Source organism: Abramis brama (assembly GCF_963993115.1).
Source record: "Abramis brama genome assembly, chromosome: 14".
NCBI lineage: Eukaryota > Metazoa > Chordata > Actinopteri > Cypriniformes > Leuciscidae > Abramis > Abramis brama.
In genome coordinates, this window is record NC_139976.1 from 10,319,628 (window position 1) to 10,335,182 (window position 15,555).

At 37.9% G+C, this 15,555-nt stretch overlaps 1 protein-coding gene across 6 annotated transcripts in view; it reads right to left on the reverse strand.

The window, feature by feature from the left end:
- Positions 1-2,643: 2,643 nt before the first annotated feature.
- Positions 2,644-15,555, reverse strand: part of rbfox3a (RNA binding fox-1 homolog 3a) — a gene marked incomplete at its 3' end in the record, with an annotated part of 340,149 nt that continues 327,237 nt past the window's right edge. For all 6 annotated transcript variants that reach the window (XM_084135436.1, XM_084135433.1, XM_084135434.1 and 3 more), the window contains 2 exons: positions 14,030-14,108; positions 2,644-2,782 (listed from right to left, as the gene is read on the reverse strand). In XM_084135436.1, coding sequence (XP_083991562.1) covers positions 2,780-2,782; positions 14,030-14,108 — 82 coding nt within the window. The remainder of the gene's footprint in view (positions 2,783-14,029; positions 14,109-15,555) is intronic.

The following is a 15,555-nucleotide window of genomic DNA, read 5'->3' on the forward strand; positions in this document are numbered from 1 at the left end:
ATGAAGGAACAAGTGGCAGATACATGCGCTTGAGTCTCATCGTAGTTCTGACAATAGACTATAAGCAGACTACAGTTTGCATTGGTTCTCTGCTTTGGGTCGAGGAAGACGGCGAATGACTTTGGTGCTCAGGTTAATGGGCTGTTTGAGAGGAAACAGAGAGTAGAAGGAAGACAACAAGCCAAAGAATACAGTGCAAAAGCTGACATATACCTCACAGCAGGGTTGGAAAAACCAGGACATGTAAACAAGTAATGTCTCATACGGACTAAAGCAAAGAAATAAACCCAGAGGTCTCGGATCTCTGTAGAATTGACATCTTTTTGTTAGGTTGTTCAGTCACAATCTCTTCCAGAGCAGAATCCGCCACTCGGTTTTTAGAGTCCCTGAAACAACTTGTCTTCGCCGAAGTTCCCGTTGCTAGCTTTCGCATCTGACCCAGCGAACTGTTTTCAATGATCCTTCGGGTAACAAAGTAGTACAGTCGCTGAGATAGAAGTCACCAGCTTTGTAGAAAATAAAGTTTTGTTCTGAGAGGAAAAATGCAGCAAGGAAGAGTAGCATCATTACCTATGGAAGGGAACACATCAGTTCTGTCATGTAACACCTGAGTCCGAGGAAGCGCATGATTTTGCAAAGCTTGGGAATGCTGTCTGTAAAGGTGGGCTATCTATTAAATGTACCGTTTCTTCCCACTGAGCCAAAATACACACTGTAAAAAGCGTGAAAACGTGCAGTTGTTATTTTAAAGATGTATTTCTACCTGATCTGACCCACTTGCTTTCATCTATGTAACCTAATGTAGTCAGGTTGATTCAGTCCTGTTAAAATGAAAATGTTGACCTGAATAAAACCAATAAATCTAGATTGAATGTGGATCAACTGTTCTCCATTTGCATAAAGAGAAAAAAAAAAAATGAATTAAAGAAAGTGGCTGTCGATAAAAGCCAAAGAGCATAATTCTGCTCTGTCTCCTCCAATCGTTTTATGTCTTTCTGCTATTGTCCTGCAGGGTCATGATAATGTCCGTCGGCCAGCTGGAGTGCTCCTGTGGTCAGCTGGACAGTGCAGTATCTCCGTCGGGTTTGGCTTCAAAACGAAGACTTGCTTTACCATGTCCACACATTTACAAAGTACTGCTTAAAAAACAAAGACATGTACATAAAAAGTTGAATTACATTCAATAGCTGAACCAAATATACAGACAACAGAAACAATGCCACACAAGTGAAAATCTCTCAGTACTTGCATAAATCGTCGCCGAAAATAAACCTGGACCACCATCGAGAAACAAAAAAGGTACAATCCTCTTGAAGGGTCGCAAAGTCACAAATAGATATATCCATATATAAATGTTTTTCATACTGGTAATACAATAATACAACATTAGTAAATGGCTACAATCGACGTTTGACCACGCTGAGCAGCATGTAATTAGTACAACGTTTAAATATATAAGGATGTGTCACTGAAATGGAGCTCATTAGAAGTATAAAGGTAATCGATTTTTAATAAAACTTTTGCTCGCAACCCTATGACTAAACTGGCATGTCGTTTTCCACCTTGCAGCGGGCAGGAACCCATTTTCAAGATGGATAGGGAAACTCCCGTGACAATACCAAGAAGACAGCTCCAATTTTCTTAATTTGTAGCCTCATGACACCACATACAAAAGTGTTTACTACACAGCACGGCCACCTCCACAACACTACAATGAAATGCTTTTTGGTAGCCCTGGGCTCCGGGGCCGCCGCGACCCAACACAACTCTATAAAGCCCCCTTCCGCCCGTAACCACTCACACACAAGAACGCACGCACGCACACGCACACATCCCAGTAAAACCTGCCGGCGGGCCATTTCGTATTGTGCTACAAACAACAGCGGGATGACACCGCATTCCCTCCTTCGGACCGGGTGGTTTATTTACAGTGTCTTCTCTTGTCCCATTCTGATGCGACACCTGAATAACAACCTGATGTATTGATTATAGTGGATCTTCTGACTGAATTTTGGAGTCCCATGCAAGTTCGTCTGCCTTCGTTTTTAACCTCTAGATGGGATGAATAACAGCTTTGAGAAGATCGCTGCCCCATGCTAGCGACTAAGCCTTTTCTCCAAGGAAGCAATGCAGTTCAACCCACGACAAAAACGTACTGATGGAAGACCCAGCTGTGCCATATACTCAAGGGCTTTGGATGAAGAGGGGCCACATGGAATCGTGTCTGGTGGGCCTTTAGCCTCTCTGCCCGGCCTCCGCTCGCGCAGGCCGGACAAGGAGGTCTGCGGTGGGAGGGGGGTGGGGGGTGTGAAGGACCAACACGTACACCCCCTCCCCCCCTCCTACAGCACTAATTCATCACTCGGTTGCTATTTGCACTATTTGTACTACTTTTTTTCTTCATTTCTTTTTTGTAACATATTTATACATACATATATATATCGCTATATAGATATATACACTCATCTTTTTCATCTTTTTGAAACCATAAACTTAAAAAAGTTTAGAAAAATAAAAAGTTTTATGATGACCTCTCCTCTTCTCCTCCACCTGAAAGGCTGTCCCAGGTGAAAGCTAACCCCTTTTTTCATCCACAGCTTGGCTGCGTCAGTCTCGCGTCCCTACAGAGATATATAATGCCTTCTCCTGACAGCCTTGGTGTAAGGATTTCCTCTTAACTTCTTTTTGTATGTTTTTTTTTTCATTGACGCTTTTCTTCCTTTATCCTTTTTGTTCCTTTTTAGCTGATGCTCTTCTCCTCTGTCTTCTTTCTTTATATTTACTAGATGCAAAAGAAAAAGAGAAAACATGAGTTAGTCTGCACTGTACGCTGTTGGACTGCATGCAGACTGGTTAACATGCACATACAGTGGGGTCCAAAAGTCGGAGACCATGCTTCTGTTTTGCAGAAATTTCCATTGCAAATTATATTATAAGCATGACAATTCGAAGGAACATTTGAACTGAAATATGAAATTTTATTATTATTGTTTGTTTTTTTGGACTTTTTTCCATTACCATTTTTCTATTCCAAATCATATTATCAACATAATGATTTGAAGGAAAAAATCTACTGAAAAATCCTATGAAATGATGATGATAATAACAATACTAATAATAATAAGTATTTTTCAAATTTCCATAAATTAAATTATCAGCATAACAATTCGAAGGAAAAAAAATCAATTGACAAATTCTTATGAAATAATAAATAATATAACAGCATCATTCAAGATACTCTACAAATCTGTATAAAATAAAAACCTGATGATCATGTTATCTAGAATATTTTATTTTATTTTATATTTCTTATTGATTTAACACCGTGATTTAATCATAAATGTTTGTTTTTTACATTTTTCTAAACCCTACACCTTTATTCCCAGGTTTAAATTACATTCTGAATCCCAGATTTTTCATTTGATCTCAGACTTTTGGACTAATTACACGATAAAAATGCAAATCATTTAGCAGGAAAATATGTTCTGATTACATTATCTTCCATGCACCGGCTCAATATCAGAAACAATCCTTGGGTGTAACGCTAAACACACATTGAGGAATTATCTCCCAAATCCTGGATTTTAAATGAAGTGAAAATAGGGCTCAGCGGGGAGGGCTTCCACTAAATTTTCAGCATAACGAGTGAACCGGATTGATCAGAGGCTCGGCGATATCGTTGCAGTCTGAGGAGGATGTTCGACAGTGAGTTGAGAAGACGTCCACCGGACAGGAAAAGAAAAGCAGAGAGAGAGGAGGAGGAGGAGATTCCGGGGTGTCCTGGGGGCTCTCATCCTGAAAGAAGCTCTCTAATTCGGGGAGATATGGTGCCGTGCGGAGAAGCCTCAGAAGAGGGAGCGAGCTGACTTTAATTTTAACATGACTTTGTAGTTCTTCACCCATCCCTGGAGGAGCACGCAGATGTGCTCCGGCATACTGATCATGCCCAATGATGGGCCTCTGTTCTCTGCTCGGGGCGTAATATCTCTGGAACAGACATGGGATCCTCAAGTTTTTGCTTGACAAACATGAACAGAAATCGACTGAGGGAGATGTAAAACTGTTGGTGGTCAGCCATGTCGATGGAAACAAAAAACGCTGGTAACATGATAAATGCTAAGCCCCCTTTTCAACATCCTATTCGAGACTATTTCAGTGACAAAACTGAAAGAATGTAAAAAATACAATGAAATAAAAGATATAATACATTTAAAACAATAACTAAATAATAAATATATACAGTACTGTGCAAAAGTATTAGGCATGTTAATACCCCCCCCCCCCCCCCCCCAAAAAAAAAAACTGACTTAAAACCAAAAAAATGGTTTTAAGTCAGTTATTTATATCTTTTGCTGTAGTGTGTCAGTAGGAAATATCAGTTTACATTTCCAAACATTCTTTTTGCCATTAATTGTAATAATCCAGTGAGATTTCTGTATGCACAAGGAATCTGACTTAACATGCCTAAGACTTTTGCACAGTACTGTATATACACACACACACACAAACCGTTCAAATGTTTGGGTTATTCCACAAAAATAATAAGCAGCACAACTGTTTTCAACATTGATAATAAGAAATGTTTCTTGAGCACCAAATCAGCATATTATAATGATTACTGTAGGATCATGTGACACTGAAGACTGGAGTAATGATGCTGAAAATTCAGCTTTGACACCACAAGAATAAATCAATCATTTACAGTTATTTTAAATTGTAATAATATTTCACAATACAACTGTTTTTACTGTATTTTTAATCAAATAAATGCTGCCTTGTTGAGACATCTTTCAAAAACAGTAAAAAATCTTACTGACCCCAAACTTTTAAACGGTAGAGTATATATAAAACATTTACATAATTATTTTTTTTTATATATATATATTACTATCAATTACATCCATTTGCATCAAGTCTAGCAAAACAGAAAAAAACTAAACACAGAGTTATAATTTTCCTTTTATTTAGACACAAAAATTGCTTAAGTATTACTTATTTTTATTTTATGTACATAGCTTTACCTACTGAATCTTGAAGTCCAAAAACAAATGGCTAAGCGAGAGCAGAATGTACCAGTTGGATTTTAACAGATGACGCGATTCATATAAGCTGAAACTTTCACAATGTTAAGCCTACATGAAATGGACAGCAAGAACACATTTAATACTACGGGTTATACATACAAAAGATGACTGCGATATGTGCTCACATATATTTATATATATATATATATATTATATTATGTACAAAGAGTACAGTTTTTGCTTAAAAAAAACATTTTCTAAAAATCCCCTGACAGAAGAAAATTGCACAATGAAACAGCACACGGAATAGACACAATTTTAAATGACAGAAAGTTAATGAGGTAACAGCAGATATAATGTTAAACTGCGTTATCGTCCAGTGTGACCCAGTCTGGGTCTATTATTGACATCATTCAATGCAATTTAAGCCGATGCATTGTGAACTAAACAGTTATATTATATATATTTTCTAGCTTCTAATTTCATCCTGTTTGCAGTTTTGCACCCTCAAACAGACCTCTCAGTAAATTAACATTTGTGCCATCAAATTGAGAGAGAGATGAAAATCTGCTGCTATGTGGACTGGCCCCTGGCCCAGGGTGCCATCTTACAAATCACTGCATTAACAGAGCTAATTAAACAGGCAATCTTTTAATGGCCCACTGCGGCGTCCATGCAAGACGGAGACTTCCATCTTGTCAATCTGCAAGCTCACACATTCATTTAGACGACTGCAAACTGTCTCCTCAGCAGTCATTTCATGCTCAGCACTGTGTTTTCTCTCTCTGCCTAAATGCTGGAATTACATAAATGGGTGATTGAGTCCTAATATAGTCGCTTGATTAGTTTAATTGTCTGAAATGGAGATGGAAATGCCTTAGTCAAGAATATGATAGTCTTTTGCATGAATTAACTCAATCCGATTCATTTACAATTCTGCATAGATATTTAACAAGAGGAAGCGGTTTATGGTCAAATTAAAAACGTAGTTTTGCCACTTTTTAGGACTAACAAAGTACGTGGTTGGAAGCACCGAACACAATGAGTATTTCACTTCAAAAAGGCTCGTAAAAAGGACCACTCTGAGTAAAGCCACTTCAGAAAATGTGAATGCAACAAAGTCAATTAAAATTGTGTCTTCCACAAAAATTAAACTGAGGTCAGAGGGCAGCGTAAATACCTTCCCGATGTAAGGAAAAAAGGACATAAATTGAAATAGCTCAACAACACACACCACAGAGAAACATCTGACATCTGGACATAATATGCTCTCTCCTCTCCTCAGAAAAGGTATAAACAATTTGGATTTAAAGCCTATTATATTATATTATATTATATTATATAAAAACGTCACCACATAATATTCTTAAGGGTCTATAAATAAGTTTACAAAAGAAAGGACTTTGTATGTTTAACACATAGTGGCAATAGTGTTTTTATATGCCACACCTGTCTTGTTTTTCATTTTCAAACTGATCAACACTAACAACATTGTTCAAAGTCAGACATAATAAAAATAAATAGAGAAATTAAAATCACAATGTTATTTACAGTGCATGATAAATCTGGTATTCCATTCCCACAGAAGACTATTTAGCTTTTGTATTTTGCTTTCTGATAAACAATAGTTTGGATATTTAAGGAAAACACTTCTCCCAAATGAAAAGATTTACGGATCCCCGTACACGACTGCAGAGAAATATGTATCGTGGCCACAAATTTGTTCTCTCGTTTTAGTTTAATTGTGGCCACAAATTAAGAATTCATTCCCACGACTTACTAATTCGTTCCCTCATTTTAGTAAATCGTGGCCACGTTGAACTAATTTGTTCCCTCGTTTTGATTTAACTAAGCCAAGGGAAAGAATTATTACAAGGTGGCCACGATAAGGAACTAATTAGTAAAATGTGCAGATGTATTAGTAAGTCCTGGGAACGAATTATTAATTCGTGGAAACGATTTAGCCTACGTATATTTTCATATTCAATACTGATTTAACAAAATGTAGTTTTTAGTTTTGCTAATGCTTGTACGGTCTACATAAAACGCCTGCCTTTGTGCAGTTTTTCCCTCTTTTCTTAGAGCCAAGTGAGCCGCACGCAGCACTAGGGGAACAAGGACACATTCGTTTAGGTGAAATATTATGTTGCGCTGTAGATTTCTCCCTACAAAGGTGGAAAAAAGCAATGCATCTAATCTATGTTTTACAATAGGCTGCTGTGATTTCACACTCATGGGAGAACGGTGTGTCTGAAGAGGCAGCCGCAACAGCTATGGTAATAGACTGAGCAGAACGGCTGTGCCACGCGCCTGGCTGGCCTAGTGTATCTCCAAATGAGATCAGTGGTTATTGACTCAATGCTGTTATCTTTAATCTGTGGAGTAAATTACTTTGGATGCTGCCTCTCTACCCTGGTTTCTTTCCCCTTCTTCTATAACTCCACCCTTACAATTCCATTTGAGGGGTGCAGGCTGCTATTTACTGGGGGTGTGCGTGTGTGCGTGTGTGTGAGACACGAGGACATGATCAACGCCCAGAGGAACCAGGAAACGAGGGAGGCCCTATTTCACTGGGAGGATTACTGCCACCCCCAACTCTGTCTTTCTCATTCTTCTTCTCTCTCTTCTCTAAAGGCCTGGCATGTCTTATCACAGGTCCTGTATAAAGTGCTGGGCCTCAGGGGGAATGTCACCTTGGGGGAAAATCTCTCACCTTATAGTGCACAAGTGCTTCTCCATTGAGAAAAGAACGTTAGGCTGGATCATTTTGGAAATAGATCACTAAACTTTCAAGCCTTATTCCACATTTTACAAAAAGATACAACTCATTTATTATGTTAACTAATGTCTGGGTGAAAATATTTCTATTGTATTTATAAAAGCGAAAGGTTTGGGATCAGTATGATTTCAAAAAAAGAAAGAAATTAATACTTTTATTCAGCAAGTATGCATTACATTGTGACAGTAAAGACATTTATAAATGTCACAAATTTTTTAAAATAAATGCTATTCTTTTGAACAAAAAATATTGCGTAGCACAACTGTTTTCAACATTGATAATAAGACATGTTCTTGAGTGACAAATCAGCATATTATAATGATTTCTGAAGGATCATGTGACAGACTGGAGTAATGATGCTGAAATTCAGTTTTGCCATCACAGGAATAAATAAAAATAGAAAACAGTATTTTACATTGTAATAATATTTCACAATATAACAGTTTTTTGACTCTTTTATTGCTAAAATAAAAGCTTTGGTGAGCATAAGAGATCTTTCGTAAGCATTTAAAAATCGTACCGATCCCAAACTTTTGAACACATTTTTTATGTGTGTTCAAATATGTTTTTTTTTCAAATAAATTCTTGTTCAATGATAAGTTGTCTGACTTTATATGAAGAGTATGTTTGTCTCTTTCCTAATTGTTTCCCTGCACAATATCTTAAATCTTCCCCTATTGGGAACTCTTAGCCTGGCCTGTCCTCCACATAGATTTTAAACTTGACTAAAAATGTCCTGGAGATCTATGACTAGGTTGCATACTCCCAGCGCTTAACACGTAACTCAACAGCAAATCAATACTGGAACATGTTGTTTAGAACATCATAAGCGGAACTCTCTGCAAAGGGAGCAGTTTCCCAGTGGGTAGTGGGATGTCTTTTTATTTTAAATGTATCAATCCCTATAGTCTGATACCTGGTATATCCCTGTATTTTTGTTAGTTAGAATTTTCTATTCAAAATTATTTTCAAGCGGACTGCGTCTTCCATATTAACATAAGCGTGATGGAGATTTCAGCAATGAGCAGTAATTGCTCCCCCTGTCATCTCTGTTGCAGTGGGATTCTGGACATCTCATCAGCTAGAGGGTGCAATAGACCGTGTAGTGGGGAAGTGTTCTCTCTTTCCACATTACCGCACTATGTTTATTTACAGAATGCCTTCTGAGCAGCAGAAGCGGCCTTGATTAAGTGTATGCTCTTTACGTGACATCTAACAGATTAAAACTGAAGGAAACCTTGCTGAGGGCATTCCTTCATGATTATTTGCTTTTGCTTTGAAACAGGCAGGTTTAGTTTACCTCACAGGTTTAGTTAAAAATATGAATTGTAAGCAAACATCAACATTATATCACACATGTACTATGCTCTGACTATGACTATGATATGTACTATGATTATTTCATTGTTAGATATTTTGCTTTTATTGCCTGTAAATAAGTAGATTTGCGTATGAGAAAATGTAACCAGATTTGCTGATTTTATGGCTTTGTTGAAATAAAAACCAAATTATTATTATTATTATTATTATTATGGTGACACTTTACAAGTGTTTTTCTCATTTCTTAATATTAGTTAAATTAACTAACAAGAACTAACGATGAGAAATATATTTTTTACAGCATATATTAACCTTAGTTATTGTTCATTTTAGTTCACAGTGCAGTGACTAATATTAACAGATACAACTTTTGATCCTAAAAATGTAATAGTAAATGTTAAGATTATCATTATTAGAGATCAATAAATGCTGTAGAAGTATTATTTGTTAGTGCATGTTAACTTATGTAGTTAAGTAATGTTAACAAACGAAACCTTATTGTAAAGTGTTACCATAATAATGATAATGATAATAATAATAATAAATATAGCTGCAAGCAGCAAGTATCGGGGCCAAGCACAAAGAACACGATAAGGCATGCCAACATGACTGGCAAAATGGCTGAAAAATCATTAGTACAGTCCTAGTAATATGATTGAATGGTTTATCACTTTTGACCAGTAGCTGTTATGAAATTGATGTGGTGGGGTCAGAGTAAGGTGAGACAAAGTTTGATGTCAATATGCCAAAGCATTGCAGAGATACAGCCTGCAGATACAGATACAGAGTCATTTTGGCATCATGCCTCAAATTTTTTGCAGCGGTATACAAAAACAGTTTTGTGTATCAACACGAAACACATAACTTTTTGTCGGCACAGTCTGAAGATGATATGTTTCAGATGATGTTTTTTTGTGAAAATCGGACAAACGGCGGACAGGAAGTTATGCAGACTATGGCAAAATTGGCCATATCTATGTTCTCAGGAATGACCCAAGGAATCTATTAGGAAGTTTCATTACAATAGGCTAAATTAATTAAAAGTTATTAGCATTTTTGGAAATTTCATTAAAGCCAATATGAGAAAATTAGGTATTGTTCGACTCAGCAAGGCACACTGAAACTAAAGAGACCAGTTTTGTGATTTTTGGCTAAACCGTTCAGAAGTTATAAGCAAAAAGAACCATTTTTCATATCTCCTAACCACTAGGTGTCACTGCGCCAAAACTGTGCAGGTAACCTTAGGTCATGGTTGTCATAGCACACACCAAGTTTGGTCAGAATTCGCTAAATCGTTGAGGAGATATAGCCTCACATCCATTTTGACGTGCTCTTCGTCAAATTTGTTCGCGCGTTATTTGAAAACGCTTTGACGAATTAACTTGATTTCTGTAACTTTTAGTCACCATGGTCTGAAGATGATCTGGTTCAATTTCTGTGAAAATCAGAGCAACGGTCTAGGAGGAGATAGAAAAAGTTGTTTTTTAAGAAAATTCAAAATGGCGGTCATAAAATCGTCTTGGCCAAGGAATCAAAGGAAAAACGAATTGTGTTTCTAGCCCTTACAGTTCAAAAGTTATTAGCATAAACTTGAGTGCAACTTTGGACAGTTGGTGGCGCTAGAGTTTTTGAGGATCACTATAGTGACATTACAGACTGTCCTCTATCTATGTGCTTAATTACATAAGCGGTTCTGTGGGCTGCCACAGACTCAAGAGCAGAAGAAGAAGAAGAAACGGAAGAATAATAAGAATAATAAGGTTTCTTCAGTGCTTTTCCCCTAACAATTTGTGGAAAAAATTAAAAACCACCAAAATAATACTAAATTCCCATAAAATGTATTTTAAGTCCATCTGTGGGAATAGAATACTTTTTTTTCTTTCTAAACTTTAAAAAAATCTTGACATCAATCTCCCCAAATGACAAGTTGCAATCATACAGACAATAAATTCATTGAGTTATATAACAGTATGTCAAAGTGAAAGAGGGTGTGAGTGACAGAGAATTACTTGAAAATCTTCATGATGGGTCCATGTAGCTAACTATCATTTTAAACACTACTGCAATATAGTTTTGGTAAACAATCATAGACGCCATAAGAGATTTGTAAATGAATGTTCCCCTTTGATATTTACTGGAGAAAAAAATAGTAAGGCTATATTAGTAGTTTACAGATATCATAAGCAAACCTTAGAGGTTTTCTTTTCACATTGTAATGAATAGCAGTCATCGTCACTTCTAATAAGTGGGTGTTCAGTGGGGCCTTTAATGCAAAGACTGCAAATATACGTGTGCGAGTCTAGCGCTGCTGTTGTTTTGCTCAAGTTGCTCATTGCTGTGCCATTTAGTCAGGCAAATAAACTCACTTCCTGGCCCACTCCCTGTCCACATAAATCAGCTGAGCTCATGCCCATAAATCTACACCGCGACTAAATGAGAAAACTCATTGGACAGCCCCCCCCGTCCCCCGCCTCTCTGTCACTCAGCCCCTCCCCTCCCGGACCACACATTTCAATACAAACAAAACAGATTCCAAATCAATAGCCAAGCAACAGAAATGCTGGATAACCGCAGGATGATAAGCAGAGCTTTAGACCAAATGTGACTGTTCGGGGAAGGTTCGCGCTTTGCAAACCTTGAAGGTGGAGGTGGGTGGGTTGTTTGTTTGTGTTTGCTTTCTTTTGTTTGTTTGTTTGTTTTTTTGTTTGTTTGGTCGGGGGATTGATTCTCTCTCTAGTAGGGTGTGAAGCGACTGTAACCTCCTCTGTAAAGGCTAGCCTGCAACATCAAAGATGAAAAAACAAAAAGGACCCAAATCAGTGTTAAATAGATTCTTTGGGGTGAACAGTTCTTGAAATTTTCTTCCCTTTCGTCTCGTTTTGCTTTTGTAATGAAGTTACAGTGTGAATTTCAGGGGCGGGTCGGTGTCAGAGTTCAGAGTTTCACGGTTCAACCGGGTTGCGACTGAAACAGGCCGCTGAATCCTGCTGGTGTATTTCATCAGCTGCTCTTTATCGAACCTCTCCATCGTGGTTCAACCGGGCCCCATAGATTGATCTGATTGGAGACATCTAACATGCACTGCTTTCTCAGACCTCTCTTAAACCGGACTCTTGCCAAATACCAAAAACTTCAAAGGCTCTATGGGCCGTTCTCCTCAGCTCCGACCCCGTGCAAAATACACACGCCTTAAACGTGGAATGAATTCTGTTCTAACAGAGAGCAAAGCAAACTAACTTTTTTCTAACCCTCTGAGGGGCTCATTATTAAATACTTTTAACTTGTGATCTGCTGGTCAAATATGATTTAATGATATTCATTTCATTCTCAGCAGGCTCAGTGCAAGTACTGAGAGGAGTTCTGCTCATTTGAGTCGCAACCGGTTCGGTCCTGGCATCACTGAGAACTCTGAGTGCTCACCTCGGCCCCCCTGCAGCCCTCGTTCGACCGGAGGAGCGCCGGAGGATATTTGCTATGCCTTAAAGTGGCAAATTGAAGTCTTGAGAAAGGGAGGAAAATTTGAAAAAAGAAAGGAAAAAGGAGGCAAAAAAGCAACACAGGCCACAGTTTTAATTAAGTAAATGAAGAGGAAAAAATGGTCTTAATTAATGAAAGCTTTTAGCTAGCAGCTGCACCGGGGAATAGTACGGTTTTGAGAATCACACGGATGTCGACTTGGTAAATTCCAGTCATTTGTCTTAGGCAGAGTGTTTGTCCAATAAGCCTCATGGGCAGGGGGAGGTGGATGCGATGGAATCTTTTTTTTTTCTCTTTCTTTTTTCCCTGTCGTCCTCCCTCTATCTCTCGCCTTTTCTTTAATCTCCCTCGGCACGCTGCTGCACGAGCTTGATGGTCGTTAATCTTGAGAAAAGTCCCGACCAACAGCCGCAAAAAAAACAAATCATAAAGAGTTTTCTCTTTTTGTGTTCAGATAGGAGTTTTAGAATTTTTCATCTTTGATGTTAGCTGCAAAAGCTAGCTAAAAACAAACATTAACAGGACGACGATCCCCACATCAGATTGAGAATGCTGATATGCAAAGGAAAACGTCTCATTTGGAAGGTCTAATCAAGTGTCAGTATGCTGGGTTACCCCACTGCATTTAATGAGATACAAAATGCTCAGGGATCCATCTTGAAAAACTGTCACATACACATATATCAGCTGATGAGTCTCAGAATATGTGAACATATATCTACACTCCTGACATTATTAATTCAGATGCAAACAGGGTCCAAAATTAACACTTTCCAAGCGCCAAATGTGAGCACATGAACAAATGGCTTTGGCGAGTAAATAAAACACTTCGTCAGTTGGCCGGTTGCAATATTACATGGTTTTATCTGTAAGAATAATTGCTGATGTAGCTGAAGTGAGAGATTAAAATAAAAAAGGTACTATCATCTACTAAAGAAAATATCTTTTGCGACTTGTGCATAGTCTTAAATTATTTTCCTCAGTAAAAATTATCAAAATTATTAACAAAAATATGAGGAACAAAATCAGATTGTATGTATTTTTAATTATTATTTTTTTTGTTTTCTATCTAGCGTTCTATCTATCTAGCGTTCTATCTAGCATTCTATATAAATGTGTAAATAAAGCAAAATACAATTGTATGGCTTGTAAATTTATGGTCGGTAATTTTGAACCCTGAATATGTACAAGTACAATATTTAAAACTTCAGTCACCCCAACTACATATCTCCAGCTCGCCGCACATGCTTCATTTAATATTCGCTTCAAAATATTTACAATTATTCTACTCATAATTCATATAAATTGAACAGAACGCACAACGATATCTTTCAGCATTATTACGGTTGCACTGGGCTCTGCCTTGTATGTTGTTGGGGTGCTCGGGTCTGTGTAACGTTAGGACATGTATTAATGTTTCATGACTCACCATAGTACCCACGCTGTACGTGGCTGCAGGTCCAATCGTGTGGTGATAAGGGTCTGCTGTTGCATAGACTCTGCCATAGCTACAGGGAAAGGAAGAAACAGAGGGAGCGTTGAAGCTTCGAGAAGATGGGATGCTCCAGTGAATGCTGTTCATTTGAACTAGATCCATTATTACTACACCCTTCCTCCCTCTCTCTTGCCCTCTCTTTCTTCCTGTCTGATAAAAATGCAATCACTGGCTTGCCATAAATACACGGTATAAAGGTAAGAGTGTGTTAAAAGTGATAGGTGCTCTGTTATTGTTTTGGAGTAAAAGTATTTTTATCTTATGAGCATGTGGTAAAAATTATATTGGTCAGAGAGGGACAAGACACAGAAAAGAAACGTAGAAAAGAGAAAAGTAGAAACAGGAAACAGAAATGAACTGCAGGGTCCTTTCTACCATGCAGGACATTTTAATGTCACCATCATAAGTCGGAAAATCATGTTAGTTTTTTTAATCATGTTAGTTGATTTTTTATTTTAGTTTATTTTTTATTAATAAATCTTCCAGGTGTTTCTTTATTTTCGTCATTCCTCTAATCAAAATGTCCTGTTCTCAAAATCCCTTTCCATGTTAGAATTTGTAAAATACCTTTAACTCCCAAAAGCCACTTCCTTAATGACATCATCCTTCAGAAATATGTATGATAATCTTAAAAGTTAAAATATAAAATTTTAAAAACACACTGCATGTAAGCTAACTCTTAGTCCCTCACTAAGCAATGGCTAACATCAGCCCTTTCCATCCTGTTAGGAATCCTGTTTTTTTTTCATGCTACTGTGTAAATAATCAAGTTTAAATAAATAAATAAAATGAATGGCAAACCATTTTATAGAATTACCTCCTTAAATTACAACATTAGCAAATTCACATTTTAAAAGTTACAAAGTTCTAAAGGTACTGCGGAACAGGAAAGACCCAGCAAGCAAAGAGACGCATGGATACTTTGGATTTTGTGTTGTTGTGCGTGTGCATTAAAAAAGCGAGTGAAGGAGGCAGAGACTTTATGTTCACAGCTCTCTTTATCCTTTTCATGCTCCTTTGCCCTCTCTTGTTTACCCAGGCTGCTCTGTAAAGAGGCACAGGGCTGGTGGCGGCGGTGTTCTCTGACTCTTTTCATTGGTACCGATTTGGAACTAATTCCTCCAAGATGGGCCTTACTTCTTTCTTTATTTATTTATTAACCCCCAACACTTCCCTTCTTCATTTGTTGACTTTCCCTACAAACACACGCTTGCAAATGAGGGCCTGCAGGGAGCAGATAAGGCAGGCCGAGCCGGGTGCCGAGGGCACAGACTGAGAGAGGAGAAAAGAGGAGAGAGGGGGAAAATCCTGGGCCCAGACATGCTATTACATATGGAAATACTATCGGATCTGACCAGGTTTTTGTCGTCCGGGATTATTACAACATCAAAGGTCAGGCCAGCTCAGTGGAGAGAGAGAGCCGAGCGGAGGGGATTTTAACTGCTTGTGACAGACAGTGC